Here is a 24230-nt window from a genome sequence, read left to right as displayed (position 1 = left end):
GCGTTTTTGTTCCATGTTTTTACAGTCTCCCAGGCCTTGATAAGACAACCCAGTTTCTTTTCTTTCTGTTTTTTTCTTGAGTTGGAGTCTCACTCTGTTGCCCGGGGCTGGAGGGCAGTGGCATGCTCACAGCCACCCCAGCATCCATTGGCTGGGCTCTGGCAATCCTTCGGCCTCAGCCTTCCAAGTAGCCGGAACTACAGGTGTGTGCTACCATGCCTGGTTAATTTTTTGATTTATTGTAGAGACAAGGTCTCGCCAAGTTGCCCGGGCTGGACTCGAACCTGCGGACTCAGGCAATCCACTCACCTCAGCCTCCCAAAGTGCTGGGATGACAGGCTGAGGCTACCGAGCCCGGCCATAACTCAGGTTCTTGAAAGAGGGCAGATGACATAATTTTTACCCTGAAATTAATTCTACTTTACAGGAGCTTGTGTGGTGGAGCTGGAGAAGCCATAAATCATAACATGCTAAACTCACAACCTGCATCAGGTTGTTTCAGGTCTGTGAACTCACTGTCCTCAGGGATTCAGCAGGTAACACAGCTCGAGAGCTCTGTTCAGCCAAGTCAAATAGTAAGGACATCATCAGTTTGTGACTCTGGTGCGCAAATGCCAAAGAAATCTACCTCCACCACAAGTCTCTTAATTGTTCACCCAGAACATTTTCCACCCCTCTTAAAACACAATCCAAGAAACTTCTGCAACAAATTCATCAGGTCACTGCTCTCCTTCTGATGTTCACATAGTGTGCCTACCACCAATAACTTATCTGTTTTCTGGGGTCAGAAACCAAGATCTGCCCTCTCTTGGAGTTTTCTAAAAATCAGACAAATATTGTGAAGCACCTCCCTTTCAAAAGGATTTAGGACAACTGAATATGACCATCTTTATTTACGTCCAACTGTCCTATTCTGTCATTTTACCCCTGGTTTCAAAGACGGTAGAGATTTGAGGCGGGCTGAATGTATACCCACAAGGTAGCAACTTCCAGATGCTACCTGTAAGGGTCATTTGTACAAACGTAGACGCTATGACCTGAAGTTGAGATGTCCTGTGCTAAGGCATTCTCACCATCTGGTGCCAAGCAAGCCAGGGCAGAGGGCAACATACCACATCTCCGACTCCAGGCTTTCCCGGAGGTAGCTTTGGCCGAGACGGAGGCCGGGGAGGAGGTGGGGGTGGAGTGGTGCTGCTGCTAGGAACCAGAGGAGTGGCCGGTCGAGCTGGGGAGGACGCACCTGAAAAACAAGCGGGTGTTGAAAACGGCTGGAAACACAGGGGGCCAAAGCTTTCGTCAGGGCACAACACCAGTCCCGGATACTTTTTTTCACCCTGGCAATGACTATACCGGACACTGTAGCACGTGGGGTTTTTTTCTTTCTCAATAAAGAAAAAAAAGTTGTTGAACTATGGTTGATAGCAGAAGCTGAAGCTCATTGCCTTTTGTTGTCATGTGACACCCAGTGAAAGGTAAATCCTTTTATGACTCTATCAGTGACAGAAGGTAAATTCTCAAGACTCTTGGTGGGGTGGCAGGTACCTGTCATCGCGATCACATACACACTCAACTTATGATAAATTCTCTTGTTTTGTGCACGTATTTAGAATTTGTTTATGTCCAGGATGAAAATGAAAGTTAGAACTTGAAGGAGGGTGAATGATTTTTCCACATTAGATTTTTCTTTTTTAGACGTACATAAAAGATTTATGCTTTTGACTGTCTGTCAAAATATGAGTGCTAACTTCATCAATGTACCCAAACACTTGATGTTAAGCAAAGAGCAAAATATAAGAAAGCAAATTAGATACGAGTACTTTGTATTTAGAACTTTTTTTTCCCCCTGAATTGGGGCCTCTTTCTGTTGCCCAGGCTGAGTACAGTGGTACGATCACAGCCTCAACTTCTTGGGCTCAGGCGATCCTCCTATCTCAGCTTCCGGAGTAACTGGGACTACAGGAACGTGTCACCATGCCCACGTAATTTTTGTGTGTGACTTTTTGTAGAGACAAGGTCTCACTATGTTGCCTAGGCTGGTCTTGAACTCCTGGGCTCAAGTGATCCTCCTGCCTTGGCCTCGCAAAGTGCTGGAATTACCAGGCATGAGCCACTGTGCCCAGCTACATTTAGAATCTTAACAGAAACACACTGAATTTTGAGGATTTTATTTTGTGAAGGAGACTGCTCTGGAATCTTGTCACTGTAGAGTTTGCTCATGATGATTTTTATGATGATTTTTAGAAGAGCTCCTGGATTTACTTTTCTGGCTGTCAATGGCAAGCATGTGAAACACACACACACTGAGGCTGGCATGCACACCAATCAGCACACCAGAGGGGTCTCTGGACTTGGGGGTCTGGCTTTCGTCTGCCATGTCTGAGATACAAGGAAAAACTACTTGGCTAAGAACCTTTAGAAAGTCACTTCAGTATTCAAAAAAGATCTTGTTTAGCAAAGTTCCAACTACTCCTGAGGTCTTGTCACTTTGGTATGAAACACAAGTATCAAATCATTCCAAGAAAGTTCTAAAAAATCCTGCCCCAGGATGATATCCAAACTCGACCTGCAACACATGCCACCCCCATGCTACCTCCCCCGCCAACACAGGACAAAACTGTGATGTCTGGAGAGTCCCAGAGTAGCATCTCAGTCTCCAGATTTTCAGACTCTCAAAGAGCTTTGAACTTGAACATCAAAATCCACTGTCTCATGAATCTGTCCTGTTTTAGGAAAGTCCCAGGGGTGGGGGGGTTAAACCTTGATCCTCTCATTGAAACAATCTGAAACCATAAATGCATTTCTCTGTACTGTTTATTCTAAGTGTAATCACATTAGTGTGAAACGATACCAATCTTTACCTCCACTTCTTCCACCACTACCACCTCCTGGATTTTTATTTTTACTGTATTCTTACTTTTTATTTTATAGGGTCAGGGGCTGTGGTAGGCACTCTACTTGTGCTATCCCCAATAGGCTTTGGAGGTACATATTGTTCAATCTCCAGGGAAACTGAAGCTCAGAGACAGTAACCTGTTCAAGGACACACAGCTCAAATCATGTATCTCTAAAGCTCTGAAATGCAATCTCTTGCAACTTTAGCGGGGCTGTGGGGTGGATTCCCACATTTTGCATAGAGTCTGTTCTTATTTTTGCATGGTTGGCTTGCACACATCTCTCTTAATATAAATGTTCTTAGTCTTTGATCAATCTTTTTTTTTTTTAATAAAATGCTACACAAAAGAAGGGCAAGAGATGTTGATGATGATGATAAAGATTGGACCTTTGGTACAAACACAACTACAAACTAAAGAAAAAAACATCAATTATTAATTGCAAAGTTAATGTTTTTCCTTTTTCTTTACGGATGCCCAGTTTAAATTACTTTTTCTTTGCTGAATTAATATAATTGATGTGCAGTTAGAAAGCCACAAAGAGGGTGTATGTAAAGCAAAAGAACATTTCCATTAAAATGAATTGTGACTACTGTATCTAAGAACTGACTTTTCATATTAATTTTAAGTTATTACAATTATAAAATAGCCACAATTAATAAAATAGTACTAGGGACTCCTATTTTGGACATGGCTGCTCTGGAAGACTGGTAGTTAGGAAATGTATTTGGTTAGTTCGACCCTAGGTAACTCAGACTCATTTGTTTATTGACCTGTGTGTATCTGTGTATAACACTTGTTAATACTGCCTTAGTTTCTCAAGCTGAAAAACTTGAACATTCTCTTTGTACTTACTCCTCTCTTTCTCCGGTCTCCAAACTTGCTGCAGGTCATCACAACTATTTTCCCCTGTCCCCTGTCACAAAATCCACATGAGAGAAGAGATAGCTTTTTGCCAAGAATAAGTGTCTGCATTCCAACAAAACACTGTTCTGGTCAGACTAAGTATTTATAATTTTTTGCCATAAGGAAATTAAAGTTCTTGGAGCAAGCTCTTAGTTTCCAACTGTTTTTCAACAGGAGGTAACTCCTCTGATTTGCAAGGCTGTAGGCACTGTCTGCACTTGGACGGTGACAGTCACCTTGATGTGATAAAGTTTAAAAAGTGAGCATAACTGTCCTCAATTAGTATACTTTGGGAAGTACAAGAAAAGTTAGTTCCTTCAGACTGAGTGTCATAAAAAGAAGGCAATGAGAAGCATTGCTAATCTTTAAAACGTGAGGCTGTATCCTATTGCTTTAATTTTAAATTTACAATTCTGACGGTTTGTGTACATTCCATCAATAAAAGATTAAACAGCAAATAAACTGGGACTTAATTAAGGAGATAACGGGCAGCACTTTATTTATTCATGGGCTCCAGTGGCCTCGTTCCATCTTCCACTTAGAAATCCAATCCTTTAATATCAGCAAAGTGTAGCTTTTTCCAGCTCAATTATTAAGAATCAATAGTCTTTACTGGTAACATTTAAAAATAATTGCAAATAAGGATATGGAGGCTAAAAATTAAAATAACAACGAAATTCTCTGAAATTCCAGAAAGAAAACCAAAGCTTCTTTTTTCTTGATAAAGTCAGTGGTCAATTCAATTAAACAAGTATCTCCTAGAGCCTTGTGAAAGGTGACAGCGGAAACACGAATGAATACCAAACACAGATGACAGATGAAACACATGTGTCCTCCCCACCCCTGGCTGGAGGTATTTACTTTGAGGATAGGACCGTGTCCTGCCCCTGGAGGGAGGAGGGTGTTCCTTGAAGCATCCTTTCAAAAGACTTGCGAGCCTAGCCCAGGAAAGAGAACCCCCCCCAGAAAACAATGGAAGCACACTCCTCTTTTACGACAAGGAGCTTTTTTCGGTTTGGGGTCTGAAGGTTCACATGGGGCTTTTCATGATCTTTCCAGATGAGAAAGGAGCTGTGTATCCCCCCAAAGATCTAAAAGAGCAAGGGAGGGCAGTGCCCCAGCCCACTAGAGTCAGAGAGAGGAGTGTGGAGGAGGACGTTTTGAAAGACTTTTGGCAATCCTGTTGATGACACTGTGTGGTATTTAGGTGGGTGTCTCAGTTTTCCCATCTGCAGGGTGGGGAAAATAAGAGTATTTACCACGTGGGAGTGTGATGAGGATAAAATAATTCACATGAAGCACTTAGTTTGGTGCCAGGACAAGATGATATAATTGCTATTATTGACAAAATAAAGACTTCCAATGGTCCTTTCTTTTCTTTTCTTTTCTTTCTTTCTTTTTTTTTTGAATGCAAGACTTCCCAAACTTTCTTGAGTATTGAAAAGGTTTTCTTTCTGGAGGATGGAGGGTTGGAGGGCACACCTAATGACATAACGAATTGGTTTTGTGTGCAGTACAGGTGAACTCCCAGCCCTCCTCTGGGTCCCTTGGATGCTCTTGCTCTAAGCACAGAGGCCTTTGCTCACACTGAAGGATACTCCATTGGAACAGGCAGCAATGATGACCGAAGGCTAGACTTTCTGTCTTTTGCTAAACCTAAGCACCTTACTCTTGGTTGCCTCCTTCCAAGCAAATGAGAAAGAAATAGCACAGGGCACCCCCCAGAAGGTGCCAAAACAGAACCCACAGGCAGAGGAGGGAAAGCATCGGGGGATCTCGCCAGACAAATGTGAGCAACAGTGGAATCAATGACGTGGAGGAAGATGCATTTGAAGATGCGTGAGATTTCTTTGGTGTGTCTGGCAGGTGCCGCCGTGTTTTCATGATCAGAAAACACAAAATGAAGCTTCAATAAGGGGGAAAAAAAAGACAACAGTATCAGAATTGGCATAGAGATTCCCCACAGGTACGTCTCTGGTAGACTTTTCCATCACCTGTCACCACACGTAAGAGTCGACCTTAGCTTGAAGAGGTGTCAAATGGGGAGTTCAGAAAATGAGTCTGTCTTTAGGGACAGCTTGATTAGATCGGGCATGCGATCAATCACCCCTGCTTCCTGTTCCCTAAAATCTCCTTTTCAAACCGTGCGTCTTTTTTTTTTTTCCTAAAGCGATTAGAGGGGTTAACATGTTTCTTCCCCCTCATTTCTGAAAGAAGAAAATATAGAAAAATTCAGGACCCCTCCCCCCACTCACCAACACACACATCGACCAACATGGGGGCCTCTGACAAGGAGTCAGACGTTCACCATCAAACCGCTGGCTGTGAAATCTGCCTTTCTGGAACTTTCTGCAGCCCAAACCACGACACCACAGCTTTCTTTGCAAAGGCGAAGGCTTTCGACCGCGGGGCGCAAGGCAAGCACGCCTAGGGGCTGGGGGCACAAGGCAGAACACATCCACAGACTCGGACACGACTGCGAGCACTGGGTGGGCCAGACACCCACGGGGCACAGACACGCAGCCCGGGGGGGCTGCAGCTCGGAAGCCGGTTGCCCGGCAGCAGAGGGGTGTCGCTCACACGGCAGCAGCCACGGCCATTCCCGCCACACGAAGCACACTCAAGCAGGAAGACGTACCACTGGTGGTCCCCGCCGGAGGGCCCGAGCCAGGTCCGGGGGACGAAACCACGGTCCTGTAGGTGGGTGGTGGCGGGGGAGGCGGGGTGGCTCTCTGTCCCAACCCAAAATCTTTGGGAGATGAGATTGTGTCTAAGTAATCATCCTTGATGAAGGTCTGCTCGGCGACTTTCTTCTGGACGTCTTCTAAATCGAGCGGCGATGGGACGTGTCGAGAAGGCCCGGGAGGCCCCGGGGGGCCAGGCGGCCCGGGGGCTGGGGCGTCAGCCGGGCTGTCTGGCGCCGCCGGGGGGGACACCGCCTTTTCCCTTGGAGCCGACTCTGGAGGAGCATGTTCCGGGGACGTGTCGGAAAAATGAACCCACTTCTCTTCAGCACTGACAGCAACAGACTTGGGGGACAACACTGGGCCAAAAATGCTGTCCAGGTCATTGATTGATGGTAGTTTTTCGATTGTGACCTCTGTGGCTGACTGGTCATTTCCTGTGGTTAAAGTATTTGATTTTAAACTTCAATTGACTTTAAAAATAGTGTGTGTGTGGGGGGGGTGGTGGGGGGGGAGGTGGAGGTGGGAGGAGCCTGGCAAGTGCATTGTCTTGGGAGGGGCCTCAGTGGGCATCTTTCTTTAGGATGTAAAAATATCTCTATTGGATTAGGGCTGCAGGTGAGGGGAGACTTCCTGTCTCCATAATGTGAGCATCGCCTTTTGGTGCTATGATTTACTCTTTTGCAAGCCGAGCACGGCTACTTTTACCATCATTGTAAGGTGGTGAGTGTGAACCGCCCTCCAGGGCTGCTGACGAGGGTGCAGGGTGTGATCATCGTGAGAGGGCAATGTTAGGTCCATGGAGAAGTACGGGCTTTGTCTGGAATGGCAAATTCCGAAAGGGAGCCCACTGCTGAAAATTAGAATTACTGAAATACACACAACACGCTACAAAAATAATCGATGACAGCAAATCACCCTCACATTTTAAAAAGCTTGTCTACTTTAGTACGTTAGAGTGTTTGGTGAAACTAAGTGGCTATGTATTCTTTACCTTCAGAACACCAGAAGCACAGTACAAACATTTAAAAAAGAGATCTCCACACAGATACTTACAAACACACACATACTCCACACACAACACACACATGGGTTACTCAGGAGGCATTTGCCGCTTATTAGAAGTGTTACATAAATGCCTGTTTAATAGAAAAGAAAATTGTAAAAAAATCTTTGTAATTCCTTTTCTCATAAACCCTACCTGTTAACATTCTAGGCATTACTATGATATATATTTATATGAAGTCATAATGCAGAAAAGTCTCTGTTTTGCTTAAACATTAGCATCAGCTACTCTTTTTAGGGTGGTATGGCTGTAAGTCGCTATTTTTTAAAATTCATACTAATAAGAGAAGCGAATTAAAAACTATCATCTACAGCTTGGCAATAACTGTAGTGTGAGAAACTGCACTTTTTGTAAACTGAAATTATTCACATTAAAAATTGTTACCTAAATAATTGAAAGGCATGAGCGGAAACCATTTTACCTTTAAATAACTCTTGGGCTACAAGAACCAGCCTAGTATTTCCATATTTCTAGTGTTAAAGGATTTAACTTTCAGGGTTCCAAGGCTACAGATAAATGGGGTAGCATTTCGCATGGTCCACAATATTTATACCTTCGTTGCTGGCAGGTTTATTTATATCTAACGTAATTTGTGGAAAGACAAGGGGCCAAGATGGCTTGAACTTGCAAACACCTTTCCTTTGGAACTCAGGATGGCTCCCTGTTGGGTTAGAGTCAATATATATTTCATAAATGACCATGCCTTGCTTTCACTTTCGTTGATAAACGCCCTGCTGTGCAGCAATCAGACTCACCAGGATGCACACATAGCTAAGGATGAAGCCGCAATCGAATCCCAACAATGATAAAGAAACACATTTGAAGGGCCCGGGCACATGAAATACCTATTCTGATTTTCAATTTACTAGTCCGATAAGACTTGGCAGATTATAAATTATATGACTACAAAGTATTGATTTTAATAGAAGGTAAAGCTGAGTCTTAGAAATTATCCATTTAAAGGCATGCAGCAGTTCCTTGCCATACATATTTCATAATCTTTACATATCTCTTTGCCTTGGGATAATACCTGAATGACGACTGGGGGGGGGGAAATTCCCCACCACCAGTGTGCTGCACATTTTAGAAACCATTTTATGTCTTCATAGAGTAGACAGTTTTAGTTCTACAAAATTTTCTTATTGGTTCTTGAAAAAATACCAGTTGTGCCTTGAGACTATTAATTTATAAACCACTAAAAATGAGATCCAATGAAGTGGTGGTTAATTAAACAATGACTTTTGGCACTGAGTTTTTTTTTCCTTTCATTTTCCAAGTAAATGTGGCACTCAATCAACAATTATACCAAGAAAAAAATTAATGGAGGTGTGTGTCTGTGTGCGTGTGAGTGTGTTTATGTATGTGTGTGTGTGTGTGTGTGTGTGTGTGTGTGTGTGTGTGTGTATGTGTGTGTGAGAGAGAGAGAGAGAGAGAGAGCGAGCGCGCAACTGGGGAATGGTGCTTTAAAACAAATATACACAAAACACTGCAATGAATGCAAAACTAAATGCCCACCCTGTAATGTTTCAGTATAGTCTACAGTTTCCAACAGGGCAAACGGCAAGTTGGTCCGGGGCCACTGCTCTGTTGGCCACATCATCCCAGAACAGAAAAACGAAAGCTTACCTGGTGCAACCGTTAGGGGGGAGCCCGTTCGGGGTGGGGTGGCTGGCACGTTTTTAGGAGGCAGTGGAGGAGGTGCTGCAGAGAGATGGGAAGGCAGGCATGGTTGATCACAAGCTTCCTAAGCCATCCGGCAGGCTGTGGGTAAGCAGACTTTGGGCTTTCTTTTCTTATTCCTGCTACTGGAAACCGAATAGTCACGAATGATCTAAATGTTTTAAAGTTCAAAGCCAAAGGAAAGCAGGACCCCTTTGGGTTCTCCCCGTTCATGAGAATAAGAGTTTGTCAAAAGAATATCAGGTAATAACAGTAATATCACCATTTTATTCATTTAAATATTTTTTAACAAACCTCAAGTGTCAACTAAATCCTATCTCCTGTACTAGGAACTAAGGACATAGGGTTCGATAAAAATAGCACTTGTTCTCAAGAAGTTTACCACGGACTGAATGAATATCCGGTTAACAGATAGTGACAGTCCAGGGTACAATGACAGAAATGGTAACAGGCTGGGAGGGGCTCACGGGAGGGGTTCTTAGCCTGCACTGAGTCTGGAAAGATTTCTCAAAGTTGTCTTTCTTAAATGTTAGCACGTTTTTGAAAGTCAGAAGCTAAGTGCCTTGGGTCAAGGAAGAATGAACAGATTTCTTTGGCTAAAAATCACAGCCACACAAAAGTATGATGGTCCCTTCCAAGACATTCACCCTTCTGAACTGTGCTTGTCACTCTGTGGGCTAAGTTTGGAATTAATGTTTCAACAGGTATATTTTTGCGCCTTCTTTCTTTAAGTGTATGTTTTCTTGTCATTTGCCCTATTTGGAAGATCCAAAGAATCCACGTTGATTTCACGAACCATTCTGAAGTTCAGTTGTGAACTTGAACGTGACCCAGTCCTTCAAAACCTAACAGTAGAGCGAGTCAGGTAGGCACGTAGCTGGAGCGCTCTCGCAAGGACATCATCTCTTTTTTTTTTTTTTTAAGTGAAAAGCAGGATTTATTGAAAGGACAGAAAAGCTTCCACAGTGGGAGGGGACCCGAAGGGGTTGCCCTGGGTATCATACTTTCCCACAGATATTCAGAGTCAACCAGGAGCTCTGCAAAAATTAAGGAACTCTTTCACGAAATTAATCCAGATCACAATCAACAAAATATCGTAAAAACAAATGAAATACTATAAAAGCCCAGGAAGCTAAAATAGTTAAGTTATGCTGCAACAACAAAATGAGCAGAATTACATAATGCACATCAATTAAACCACAGCTTCTGCTGTGCTAAGTGTAATCACCGCACACAAGACTCACAACTCTGAAACACGTTGGACTTGAAACCAATACATCGTCTATGTAAACATCTCGTTTGTTTACTTTCTTGGTATTTAGGAAGGGTTTTCTAGGGATAGTTCTTTTTTTGCTGGTTTTGTTTCCTAATAGCAGGTAGAAACATTCAAAGTTATGCCATTGTGGCCCAAATCTTTTAAAAATATGTCTTTCTTTACCTGTACATTGACTACTTATATACCTAGTCCTGAATTATATCCCACATCTTTAAAATAAAATCATAATAAAAAGTTAAAAAAGAACCTTTCAAAATTAAGAAGCTTTTAAAAAGTTGTTGAAAATGCTGTTAGTCCTGTCCTGTTTAATGAGGGAAATATCTTTTAAAACACTGTATCACATGACTTCATAGCAACACTAGTCCCAACAAATAACCTCATAGCTGTTGAATATGAGTCCTCTTGGTTAATTCTTATGATCATTTTTTTAGGCACTCAAAAGCAGAGCCCTGGGGCTCACACTGGAAAAAGTGTGAGTTGGTTTGTAGGTGAGCCCCAAGGATTAAAAATACCCTTTGCAACCGCCCTCCCACTGCCACCCCACAAAAAAACACCTTTTCCTGAAATCTGATCCTCCCAATGGCCTTTTAAGGAGTATCTTTCATATGGATGCTTGATATGGAAGCTATGAGAAATCTACTGAGAGGGGAGTTCAATAAATCCATAAGAAAGATGGCTTGGTCAGTTGAGCAACCCATTCAGTCCAAATAGTCCAAGCCACCACAGGTGAAGGGCTCCATAGACTCAGGACCTCCTTCCCCAGCCACTTGGTGCGGGGCATGGTAAGCAGGGCTGATGGCTGCTTTCACAAACATTTGCCAAAGTTCAATTTGCCTGATCTCTTCTCTCGGCTTCCCTCTACCATTCAGCTTTGTTTCTCTTTCTCTCCAGGTGTCACTCTTTCCTCTCACGTGTCCTCTCTGTCCTCAGCAGCCTCAGTGGTTCTGTCGGACTAGCAGAGACTGTGTCTGACCTGTTCACCTTTGTGTCCTGTGATAGCCCAGTGCCCGGAACATAGTAAGTTCTTTAGCTCACTCGCCTCTCACTCTTACATACATATTGAATGAATGAATGGTTCAAGGTCAATCATTTTCACTTATTTTATTGTTTTCTTCCTGCCTTGATAATCTGCCCCGAACCCTTTAACTCTAAAGCCTGCTAGAATAACAACATCTCTTTTTAATATCATCCTGTTCCAACATTGCTTACGTAGACTTTCTAAGAGCTGCCTCACCTCACTAGGCAGACAGACAGTAAAATGAGTCACCGATTTTTCCAGATAGAACAGACATACAACTTACTTCCAGTGGGAAAAGGCCTTGTTAACTTTGGCGACTCCATGCTCGGATTAATTGGTTGGCCTGAACCCCATATCTCAGGCTGATCTAAAAGAACTGGAAACATAAAAGAGAAATTCCCAGGGTGAGTTCAAAAAAGAAACACCCCCGCATTTTAGAACTTAGCATCTCCATTTAAAGTTGGGCTTCACAAAACGATTTCCCTCTTGCCTCAGTACTGAAAAATTAGTTTGGGAATGTGCTGCTCCTTCCTCTTTTCAAGCAGAGAACAGATATAGGAGTGTGGTGTGAGTGTGTGCATGAGGGTGTCTGTGTGCCTACACGTAGCTACCTAAAAAGCCACAAAGCAGAATCTGCGTTTCCTTCCCGGTTGGTCACTTAAGGACATTCTGAGTATCGGTACACATACTGACGTCATTTCTGGTACCCACTGCAAAATCCAGGCATTAATCCCGTGGATATTTGTTTTGGTATAAGTTGGTTTATTCAAAGTCTGCTATGAATATGCTTCAAAACTGAAAAATGCCTGGGTTGTGTGCAGCGGTTCCTATCTTTAAAGGGTTGTACGGAGTCTTTAAATAAACCGTTTATGGCATCGCAAAGAGAAATGAAATGGTTCTGAAAAGGCTTGTGGGATATCTTTATTTTAAAGAAGTGAAGTACAATTCAGGATTGTTGAAGATCTTAAGAGAATCAGAAAAATAAACAAGTGCTTACACATCTACAGTAATCAGGGCAATTGGGTTAGGGGCCTCAGGACACTGAATTTAACATTTCTTCTCTTTCTTTTTTCTTCTGGTTTGATGTTCAAAAATTGCCATGGCAATGTAAATAGGTAGCTCCTCTCAGCACCTATCATGTGGCAGGGACCATGCAAGTACTGCTGTGATTCATCATGCTGTAGAACGCCGGCTGGGAAGTCAGCAGGAGGTGGATTTGAATCTAGTCTCTGCATCTACTGTAGGACCTTGGACAAGTCACTTCACCTCTCTGAGCTGTCTTCCTTCAGTGCAAAGTAGAGATGAGGGCAAACTCAGAGAGTCACAAAGAAGATGAAAGGATATAGTATATGTAAAATGTATATAAAACACTTATCACAAGGCCAGTTGCTGTTATTATGCATTATATGTATTATGCATTTTAATTCTAATAGCATCACTATGTGGTTGATAGCAGCGCCACGGTGGGAAAGGAAACCAGGGGTTAGAGCGGTTAGAAAATTTATCCATGGCAGAAGGAGAGGTGCTGAGATCTGACTCAGGCATACATGACTCCCAAATACGTATTCCCTCCCCTCACGTGTCTTTTCAACGAATGATAGAAAAATCACTTTAAAGAAAGGTGAGTAGATAGGAAAGGAAAGTGTGGGCATTGGAAGAACTAGTGTGGCTGGTGCAAATGTTGCAACTCTAAGAACTTTAGGGGCTGAAACCATCTACAGAACAATCAAGTCAGACACTTGGCCAAGTCCAGGGCTGTATCCTCTCTCCATCACAGACCTTAAAGATGGCCTTAGCTCTGTTTTGTTTTAACACAAAAGGAAACATTCTCCAAATATATAAAGCGGTATGTTTTTTCATGGATTCAGTGTAAGACTCTGTCTTGATTTTAAAGAGTGATTTCTATTTTTTAATAAAAAGTTTTCATGTAATTATGGAATTCCTTATCTAGGCAGATTCAGGTACAATAAATCAATTCCCACCTTTAGTCACAGTGCAGCTAGGGCATTAAAAGCAAGACTAATCATAGGTGATGTACATAGGAATTCTAAGTTACAGATATGTAAATCACTGAAGGAATTTCGTTGAAAATCAGGCATGGCTGACCCCTGGTTGTCTCCCAGAGTCCATTCTTCATTTTATTTTCTATCTTAACAGAGTTTTAGCCGGACATATGACACCGCATTCTCTCCAGTGGGCTTTGGTTGGAAGTGATTTGCGTCTCTTCCAGATTTTGCTCTTAAACTTGGCCGTGAGTTCCATTGGCCCTGTCCCTGCCCCTTTCTTCTGACCAGGAGCTGATGAGAGTTGGGACAGCCCTCTTGGCCCCAGAGATAAAGGCAGCATGTTGAAGACTGCAGAGAGCTACCCTATCCATCCTATGTTGTCTACTTTTAGACTGTTAACATGAATGGTAACATAATTCAATCTTGTTTAACTCACTGTACCTTGAGTTCTCTTTGTCAATGTAGCTTAGCTTACTCATTATGCTTCCAGGTCTTGTTGTCCTTAATACTTAGGACACTTTACCAATAGGTTTTAGGAAGATAATGTGTTATTATTGTATATATACCATGGTGCTCTTAAGTCAAACAATTTTTACAAAAACATTCTATATTACCAAAACACAGCGACTGGAGACGTATGCATTAGACATAAACACATTTCAGGAACAGATTAGTTTAGATTCTTTTTAAAGAGAGCAACCTACAGAGAGTTACCTTTTACAATAAGGTACACAGCACTTACTGCCATCCCCCCACAACGGCTAATTTAAAAGAGTTAGATGTTTAACTCTAGGAATCAATATTGAATAGGCAAACTTAACAATGATGACAGAAATGAGGAGACTCCTCCTTCAGAATTTTATTTCTAAGCTGCTAAATGATCCCAGGTCATTGCTAGGTCTGAGCCAGCAAACAGTGACTGTTGTGAGGAATCCGACTGACATGTCTGTTGATGGGGTGGGAGGGAGAGTAAATGTGCTCAGAGTGGCTGGATCACAAAGATGGTGACTGGGATCGGTGTGCGCAGGCCTGGCTCCAGTCATATTGACTCCTCGCATGATGGCTGTCTGGCTCACAGAGCACTGACGCTCTGACAGGTGTATGTGTAGACTTGAAGTGATTCTTTTGAAGAGTGAGTTTGTTAGCCAGTAGACATTTCTGGAAGTAAAGTTTCAAATTCTAAATAATAGAGGTCCGTAAACTAAACTTTTGTTCTAGACAGCACGCCTAGATCAGAACGTTTCTTTCTCGTGAGGATTTGATAATATATTAAAAGTATGCGTCAAAACATATACATTTACTCCAGAAAAGTTATACTTTGATTAAAAAGAAAAACAAGTCTATAGATGTATAGGGTTTCTCCTACCTTCCGTCTTCTGTTCATCGAAAGCTGATTCCAACGGTGGGCCAAAGAGGGGAGCAAGAGCCATCGTGTCATCTGGAGGCTTTTTGCTAAATCACACACATTAAGGCAAAACATGGAGAAAGGGCTCAAAAATGAATGCTCAGAAAGATAAACAAGATCTCGGATATTTTTCTCGGTAAAACAAGTGCGTATATGCATTCATGTATGCATGTACACATGCATGAATATACAAACTTCCGTGGGGTTATGAAGTATTACATAAGGATGTTAAATGTATTATGGGACAGGGAATTGGTAGAAATGAGTTCCATGTTCTCAATGGAAGACCAAGGTGCTGGTCCATTAGAAATTAAGTTGAAGGAGAAAAACTCTTTCAAAGCATCGTGATTTTCTATACCTAGAAGAGATAATACTAGAAATAACCATGTATTGAAAAGTGTCTTTCTCCCTTAAGATCTCAAAAACGATTTACATTTGTCTTCACCACATCTGTGTTATAGTTTATACAGTTTATAGTTAGTGAAAGTCAAGCATGGGATAGTAAATAAAAAGCCACCAAGGAAGTTTCATCTTTCCCCCCCAATCCCAACATACTAGTTTTAACCTACTAATACCCAGTACAGTACATCTCAGAAAGAGGAGTGCTGAGAAATCAGAGGGTGCAGCAGGATAATACATTTAAACTTCCATCCCTTGTCCTAAGTATTACTGCAGACTAATTACGAAGAAAAGGGCTGCATACTCGTCTCTGTCTCTTCTCCAAACCTGATTCCCCTCAAAGCTCCTACTGAGGTCTGTGTGTCCTTGGTGAGGGAAGAGGGGTGAAGAGGAAAAGGATTGAGAGGAATCCAGCATTTAAATAGAAATAGCAGTCTTTTTATACAACGATTCCTATTTGTATATGATTTAACCTGAAGAATACACTGTAAAATGTAATGCTTTGTCAAAAACAAAAAAACAAAATGGAAGATTCTTTTGGTGTGTGGCAGGTGGAATGTTACAAGAAATCGTGTCCAACTCAACAGGCTTCTGTTCGTAGGGTAATACAGTCATATTTCAGGTCAGCATTCCAGACAAGAGAACATCAGCCTTACCATTAGCAAGGGGACTGTATATTCTGACAGTCAGTTACTTTAGATAAGTTCAGAGAACTTCCCTGAAGGTCTCCCTTGGACTGCACTTGTGAGAAATGAGAACCTATCTGGACCATGCTGTGGACATTTGGACTTAACATGTTTGGGTAGATCTTTGATTAATTGCAGCCAAGAGTTTAGCCCAAAGGAGATTTGCCTAACTGTTAAAAGTTCATGATGGCTTGCATAAAACGCAACTGATGTCTTCCACGCTCACCTTATAAGTTCTGGGGTTGGTGTGGAACGCCTGGGTCTTGCCACTTCTTCACCTGATGCACAGAACAAAGAGACTTTTTAGACATGTTTTTACCATTCCCTTCTGATATATCTTATAAGCTATGTTTGGAAACACTGAGATTTAAGTCCCATCAATAAGCAACTCAGTATGAAAACTTTGCAAAACAAACCTTCTCCCCTGGCAATGCAACAGCCATATATTAGACATATGTCGTGGCGTTTTCTCTGGCATTTGTAAAACCTCATTAACTAAGGAGCTGCTGTGATAAGCCATCAAATGGAAGATTTGTACACTGCAGAGCTTAGTGAAAGAGCATACCATTCTTGGAATGTCTGCTGCCTTGATTGATTTTGCTTCCTAATTACCATAAGAGAACACTAAGCCAGGCCATATGTGTAGTACATGAATCCAGCATTCTCTGCTTGTTCTTTTCTTGAAATGCCAAGAAAATGTTGTGTCTCTGACTATGAACCATGAATTTAGAATTTCCTAGAATGTGTTGTATGCAGTAGAGGAAAACTGTGCCTATGTATATCATAATCTACATCCCATCATTTCACTTGACTCAAATTTTCGTATCAAATACCATAAGCATGGATAAGTTCCTTCTTTCAGTTCCTTGTACCCACCTGCTCTTCCCACCCCCATAAGCAAATGCACAGTTGATGAATTCATTTCTAAAGTTAAGTGAGACTGCAAGAGTTGACAAATATAGGAAGAAAATAGCAATGTTTCCCTAAATACATATCCATTTTCAGAATTTAAACATTAATCATTCAGAACCCACATGGGCCCTTTATTGTTAAAATAATCCTTTGCTGTAAAAGTAAAACAAAACAAAACAAAAAAAACAAGTCTTAAAAATTAAGCCCAAGAGTGTATAATTCAAATGTATATAAGCTCCAAGATCCAAGGAACTATTCTTTCTTTTAAATCGTACTCTATTTCTGGTAGCTAAGATATACTTACTGGATAAGTTCCTTTTAATTGCACCCTAGAATTAGAAATAGACACTATAAGGTTTAAGACCACATATATGTTATGTACAATATGTATTATTTCTGTCATTGCAATTAAACTGAGCTCAAAGAAATGCAGATGGGGAAAATGAAATTTTTCTCAGAACCACATTTAAGTTGGAAATTGTAGATACACACACAGAAGTCAGTTTTTCATTTTACTCAAAGACTGTGGAGAGGAAGGAAGGGTAAATTATAAGTCTCCTTAATGAGGAAACCCCTTACCTGGGAGATTTGGTAAATTAAAGACAAATATTAAGTAGTCCATTAAAAAAAAAATTCTTGAACTCTAGCAGATAAAGTAAATCAAAGTTTCACATTATGTCTGATGTTTGAAAATTGTAGAATGTATTTAGGAGTGTTGTATGCTCCTAGTCAGGTGGGGTCCCTAAGTAGCTACTAGAAATAGGCATCAGTTTACCGATGTGATTTTTAAAAGCATAAGTGGCAACTGTTGAAGGCAAGAGAGAAACTGGGAGGCTTCTGCCACTGAATGAACTGCTTTTTTCAGGAAGCCTGGAAATCCTACCCCACCCAACTCATTCTCCCAATTTCTTCCACTCGCCTACCACTAGGCCATCAGTCCACCAATTGTGAGTCACTTCTTTAGCTCAAGGCATTATTATTCAAATACAAAAGTTTGTATATTATTACTGTTATCAAATAATAATAAAATATAAAACATATATACTTATATATGTATATATAAAATATATACACAAATACAAATAAAATAATAATAAAATTATTGTTCAATATTATTGATATTATTGAAATACAAATATCCCTGGCAGGAATAATAAGAGCAGGTCACCTCTAACTTTTATAATGCCTTAGCATACATTTATTTAGGTAATAAAAGGCTGGATTAGATAAAAAGTCTTGATTAAAAACCAGAGGCTGTGAAAAGTTTTTTTCGCAAGAGATGCTACCAGAAAAGCAGACCACTGGGAGGGTTGTATCACGGGATAGAACATGGCTTGCCACGCCCGCCTCAGGGGAATGGCAGGGCAGCATTGAGGGCAGGAAACATGAAAGTGCACATAAGAAAGCATCCTTGGAGTGAGACCATTAACACATTTGGTGGGTAGCCACCAAATACATTCTTCACCTACTTTCTAACATTAGTGAAATCTCAATGTGGTGATCACAGGTATGTTTTCTTCTTTCAAATTATACATTAGCAACTTGGGACAAGATTTAGCACCTTTGTAATCACCCTATAAGAAGTTTCTTTTCCTTGTTCCTAAGAAGATATCAGAATTTTCTATCCCATCTTGAACCTATTTATGATAGAAGAGCAGATTCAATTTGAACAAGGACTCATTCAATGTTTTCTCAATATCTCTAACTATATGTTTTGGCTTATTTTGTTTTAGAATGCAACATACAGAGAATTATTACATTATTTGCTAAAAACTTGCAAACAAATATGGCCACTTAAATCTGTCATCATTATGGGAGTTTGAATACAGGTTTGCTTTTGGAAAAAAAGACTCTGTAGACAGAAATAATTAAAGAACAGACAGTTTAAATGAAGTTAAGCTTTTTGGGGGGTTATGGACCCTCACATAGTCAGAATTTTATTAATAAGGTCTGAAGGAAGAGATAGAGGGGCCTTGGTTCCAAGTAGTCAACCTCAAGATTAATAAGTGACATTGCGGGAACAGAGCCCATCTAGTATTGTGAGACCTGAAATCTAGTAGTTAGGAGATCCCGGAGACTACATTGAGAAACTTCTAGTCTCTCTGTCCGACTCCTTTTATTAAAAACGTAATTCCCATGAAACCAAGAAAGGCAGTAAGTTTCTTTTGTATTAATCAATTCTAAGGTGTGTCAATTCATTCAACAGATACTCACTGTTGAAAGGTACTAAATAAGAAGTCCCTATAACATTTTTATTAAATACTTTTCATAAGTGAACAATCCCAAGGTAAGTGCAAGCAAGACACGGCAGAAATATGCAAGGAAACCCTATTGTTTAGAAATCAGGAATAATAAAGCTAATATCAATTTAGAAAGGAACAAATATCCGAACGATCATCAGCAAATCGCTGAAAAGAAAGTCCTGCTGTCTGCTGGATCAGCACACTGATCTGTGATGGCCTTAATGGTGCAGCAAGGCAAATCCAGAACAAGGTTAAGGTGATGCCGACTACACAAACCACATTCAAGAACAAAGCCCATAGGATTCAAAAACCTTCTCCTCCTTACCAAGAGTGACCATATTTTCCTCCTTTCAATGATTGTTTGTAGTTATATTTAGATCGTGAATAAATATTCTTCATTTTGAATTAACGAATTCACTCTTTCTGATCTGGGAGAAACAGCTGGGTTGACGTCCTCCACATCCAGAAAGAATAGCTGTCTCTGCAGACGCCATTTTGAACCTCAGCTATTCCGTTTAAACAGAACGACCAGCTTGTCACTAATAATTAAGTTGGCAGAGGCCTATGGATATTTCAGACAGTTTTCTGTTTTCCGTTTCATTTCCCCTCTTAAGGGACTGGTCAGGTAGATAGAGGTCATCTTAAACTAGCAAAGACTCTTTTTTGGTTGTTTTTAATTAATCATACTCTTCAATCTGAGGAAAGTGACTGAGATTCCACTTTGAACAATGCAAACTAATATTGATCTACCCTTCTGAGGTTTGTCTTCAGAGATGAAAATTATTTAGAACTACGTGGCAGCCTGGGAGGACTGATTTGAAAGCATGTCCTTTCAAATCAGATGGAAGTTATAATTATGTATTAGCATATTCTGACCAATCCAAGTTATGATCCTGGAACTTATTTTGAATTCAGGCTTTAAAACAATGTGACTTAAGAATGGTTTCCTTATATTCCTTATAGTTTTATTAGTATTATCCTTTATTATCACCTTGCTATCAACTTCTAAGGTGCTTTCTGGCTAGTCTCCAGGTCTTTTATACACACACACACACACACACACACACACACACATACACGCACACACACACGCACACACACACACACTGCATACATACATTTTTCAAATTTAGCACTAGGAGTTGAGATCCCAATGTACTAATGTAGTTTGTTAAGGAAAAGTGCACTGGCGAACGGGTCGGGGCTTCCAACCAGTAGACATAATCCATTTGCCCCATTCACACTGGTTTATCATAAACTTAACAGGAAATCAACCTGGCCACCTTGCCTTGGCTGCAAATTTCTCTATACATGTTTAAGGTAAAAATGTTGAGAGTTCTTACCGGGCTGCGCCTCTGTGATCAGCAAAAAGGAAGAGAGAACAGACACCTAGTCAGAGAATGATGGATCAGTCAACAGGCTTGGGCAATAGAAGACAACAGAAAACAGCTAACCAAACATATACTCCAAATAATCAGGTCAAAGGAAGACAGGCAGTTCTAGTGTTTTGGGCTCATTTAAACCACAGGAGGCTTTGGAGAACCTGGGAGACTCTGTTGCACAATACGGTTTTGCCCATGTAGACATCTGAGTTTTACTTACTTATACACGAGAACAAGGCAGAAACGTACAAGAAAACTTTACTGACAGTGTTTAATGTCTTGCCGTAGGATTTTTTTCTCTAGATTATTTGGGAAGTGGGCACATAAGGAATAGGTAGTATAGGGCAAACGGTTTCCCTACACAACAAGGTGTTAGTAAAATCATAAACGTAGTGCATTTCACACATAGTTAGGGTCTAAAAGGAAGCTCCAAAAAAGTCAGAGACAGGATTTAAAGAGCCCTTTTCTTGGCTGGCTTTTCTCTTTGGTGTTCTATGGAATGTGTGCTTATGAGGACTTTTTTTGGGAAACATATGTTCTTGGCCTGGTGATTTGGGAAGCCTCTGCCAATGGGTAGAAGTATGGGAAAGATGAGGAATCCCTGACAAACACAGGTGGGAATAATAAAAACTGTCCAGCACCAACGGGACACCGGTGGCCTGGATGATATCTCAACAGCACAACGAGCAGGCGTATGACTTCTTCCTTTTGCCTTTCCTTGATTATGGATTATGGCTGCTATCCACGGACCCTCTTTAGATCTTTCTGCCATAACCAGAGTGAAGAGGATGTGAGAGGGGAAAGAGATGTTGCTCAAAGTTTCACTTTCAAGATGTGGGATAGTCCTTGCAATCACTAAAGGTGACCTCCCTAAACCCAAGTCAGGATCACAAACGCAAAGGTGGCCAGGAGTTTGCTCAAAGGAAGTGGATGATCTTCTCTCCAGAACGTAGATAGGAAGCAACAGCCTGTATGCCCTAGCGAGGAAAGTGAGACCCACAGCTAGTAGATGGGTAGACCCAGAGACAAAATTGAGATCTTGCATCTCCTGTTAGATGGGTACACTCAGAGACAGAACTGAGATTTCTCATCTCCCATTCTCTTGTCCTTTCTATGATGCCATGCAAGACACGTTGAAGGACTCCTAAAGAACAGTGCCCTTGTGAAACACATCTAGATCTGGTGACTTCTCAGACCAGTTTGCAAGTAGCTTGGACTTCAGATATGCTTATTCTATCTTATTTTCCTTGTATCATTTTAGAATTTATTTGCCTTATTTTCCAGGTACCGCTCCATATTAATGCCACCTTTCTTAAAACCCTGTCTATTTGCATGGATGCAATTTTTTAAAAGTTAGAAAAAAAGGAGACCTATGAATATGTATTTCTGGACTTAAATTCCCTTATTGACAAATCCATACTGTTTTGAGGTGGAAAGGATTGCCTGAGTTCAGGAGGTTGAGGATGTGGTGAGCTGTGATTGTGCCACTGCACTTCAGTCTGGGCGACAAAGTGAGACCCCCGACTCAAACAAAAAATTATATATATATAGCAAATAGGGACCAGACACAGTGGCTTATGCCTGTAGTCCCGGCACTTTAAGAAGCCGAGGTAGGCAGATTGCTTGAACCCAGGAGTTCGAGACCAGTCAAGGCAACATAATGAGATTTTGTCTCAACAAAAAATAAAAAACATTAGCTTGGTGGGGTGGCACACGCCTGTAGTCTTAGCTACTCAGGAGGCTGAGGTGGAGGATCACTTGAGCCCAGGAGTTACAGGCTGCAGTAAGCTGTGATTGGACCACTGCACCCAGCCTGGGTGACAGAGGGAGACCTCAGCTCAAAAAATTAAAAAAAAATAACATAGCATATAGGAGACTAAAAGTGATACAAGCTCCTCCAAGATGAAATTATGAGAAATAATGCAAAATAAAAAATTCAGATTGCAAATCTCCAGAGTGAATCTTAAATATAAGACATTTTATTCATATAAGATTATACAGAAAACTTTTCAAAATAACTTCATTAATCCACCCAAATTCAGTCATATCTTAATTTCCATTGAGTTAAAAATCTATATTTTTAATCAATAGTCTATGCTCGCATTTTTTCTAGTAAAAGATAATCTTATAATAAACATTTTGAAAACTCCATTTGCAAAATACCTTCATCAAAGAATGACTGCTCGAATCATGTAGTTTTAGGCTGATTAAAACACAGAACCCAAAAGACACAGCTAGAGGCTGTGCAAACTGCATACCCAGAAGGCCTCAACATTTATAATTAAGAGTTAAATGAAACCTTTGAAAGGAAAATAATTTTGGAAGTCAAGTGGAAGGTCTTTATAGGTGTTAATTATCACCATTATAGAGCATAAAGTAGCTTCAGCTGTGCTGGACAACAAACAGCAAAATCATTATCAACTTTATATATAGGCCGCAGTATTTTCTTTTAGGTTGACATGTTCACATTGAAAATTATATAACTTTTAGAAATATGGTATGTTCTAACCAAAGATCTTCATTCCAGGGACCAAAACATAAATTAGCAGTGTTTACTGACTTTGAAAACAGCCTCAAGGTACAAGGCAAGAATCATCTCTAAGTTGAACACTGAAATAAAAGTAGAAAGGAAAATGAAATGTTTTCCAAAACCTTGTCCAGAATGCATCAGAAGACCAAGAGAAATCTAGGAATTGAACCCTTAATATCTAATTAGGGTTGTAGGAAGTTTGCTCAGACACCAAAGAAACCAGGTGGGAAGAGTCTTTGCCTGTTCAAAATTTTATTTTCTCCTTTTCGCTGTCATTTCCCAAGAACATTGAAGCCCTAGAGGTCTACATTTGTTCTACCAATGTATAGAATTTTCTTCCAAGAAAACTAATTCAGGATGCTAATATTTTCCGAGATTTTTCTTTTATTTTTTTAGTTGGGTCTCACTCTGTCACCCAGGCTGGGGTACAGTGGCACAATCACGGCTCACTGCTTCCTCAACCTCCTGGGCTCTGGTGATCCTTCCACTTCAGGCTCCAGAGTAGCTGGGACTACCGTGCAGGTGCATACCACCACCCCAGTTAATATTTTTAAACAATTTTAAAATAATTTGTTTACTTATTATAGAGTTGAGGAGTACAAGTGAGTACTTACTACTTAAGTCGGCAGCATGCAGGTGAAGTTTGGGCTTCTAGGTGCCCTCACTTCCCCGGTAGTGAACCAGGTACGCTTTGTGTCATCACGGGCCTCCACACTCCTCCTTCCTTCCCCCACCCGGCAGTGCCCAACGCCTGCCAATCCCACCCTTGTGCTCATGTGACTAGTGATCAGGGTCTACTTACGAGTGAGAACATGTGGTATTCAGGTCTTTTAATTTGTGTGTGTTTGGTGTATGTGTGTGTATGTGTGTGTGTGTAGAGACGAAGTCTTACCGTCTTGCCTAGATTGGTCTTGAACTCCTGGGTTCAAGCAATCTTCCTGCCTTGGCCTCCCAAAGTGCTGGGGTTACAGATGTGAGCCACCGTGCTCAGCCGGTCTTGATATCTTCTATAAGTGGAGAGATCTAAGTCCAGAGTTGCAAATGCAAATGCTTGCAGGGGTGGAAACGGGCGGGAGGTGAGGGGTGCCTAGAGTGTGGTAATGTGTGCATTAGGAGACCGATAAGCAGACACCATGGAGTGTATTA

The 24230-nt window shown here is 41.1% G+C and overlaps 1 protein-coding gene across 7 annotated transcripts in view; it reads right to left on the bottom strand.

The window, feature by feature from the left end:
* Window positions 1-24230, bottom strand: part of SGIP1 (SH3 domain GRB2 like endophilin interacting protein 1) — a 219983-nt gene that overhangs the window by 58923 nt on the left and 136830 nt on the right. For 5 of the 7 annotated variants that reach the window (XM_008072195.2, XM_008072196.2, XM_008072193.2 and 2 more), the window contains 8 exons: window positions 20516-20527; window positions 17234-17258; window positions 16244-16295; window positions 14894-14979; window positions 11805-11897; window positions 9174-9248; window positions 6436-6918; window positions 1113-1240 (listed from right to left, as the gene is read on the bottom strand). In XM_008072195.2, coding sequence (XP_008070386.1) covers window positions 1113-1240; window positions 6436-6918; window positions 9174-9248; window positions 11805-11897; window positions 14894-14979; window positions 16244-16295; window positions 17234-17258; window positions 20516-20527 — 954 coding nt within the window. The remainder of the gene's footprint in view (window positions 1-1112; window positions 1241-6435; window positions 6919-9173; window positions 9249-11804; window positions 11898-14893; window positions 14980-16243; window positions 16296-17233; window positions 17259-20515; window positions 20528-24230) is intronic. The other 2 variants (XM_021706008.1, XM_021706006.1) reach the window with 1 other exon arrangement.

The sequence above is a fragment of the Carlito syrichta genome, unplaced genomic scaffold, assembly GCF_000164805.1.
Source record: "Carlito syrichta isolate Samal-C Ts95f unplaced genomic scaffold, Tarsius_syrichta-2.0.1 Scaffold314875, whole genome shotgun sequence".
NCBI lineage: Eukaryota > Metazoa > Chordata > Mammalia > Primates > Tarsiidae > Carlito > Carlito syrichta.
The sequence above is the reverse complement of the archived record's forward strand: the minus strand, read 5'-3'. Positions and strand labels throughout refer to the sequence as shown.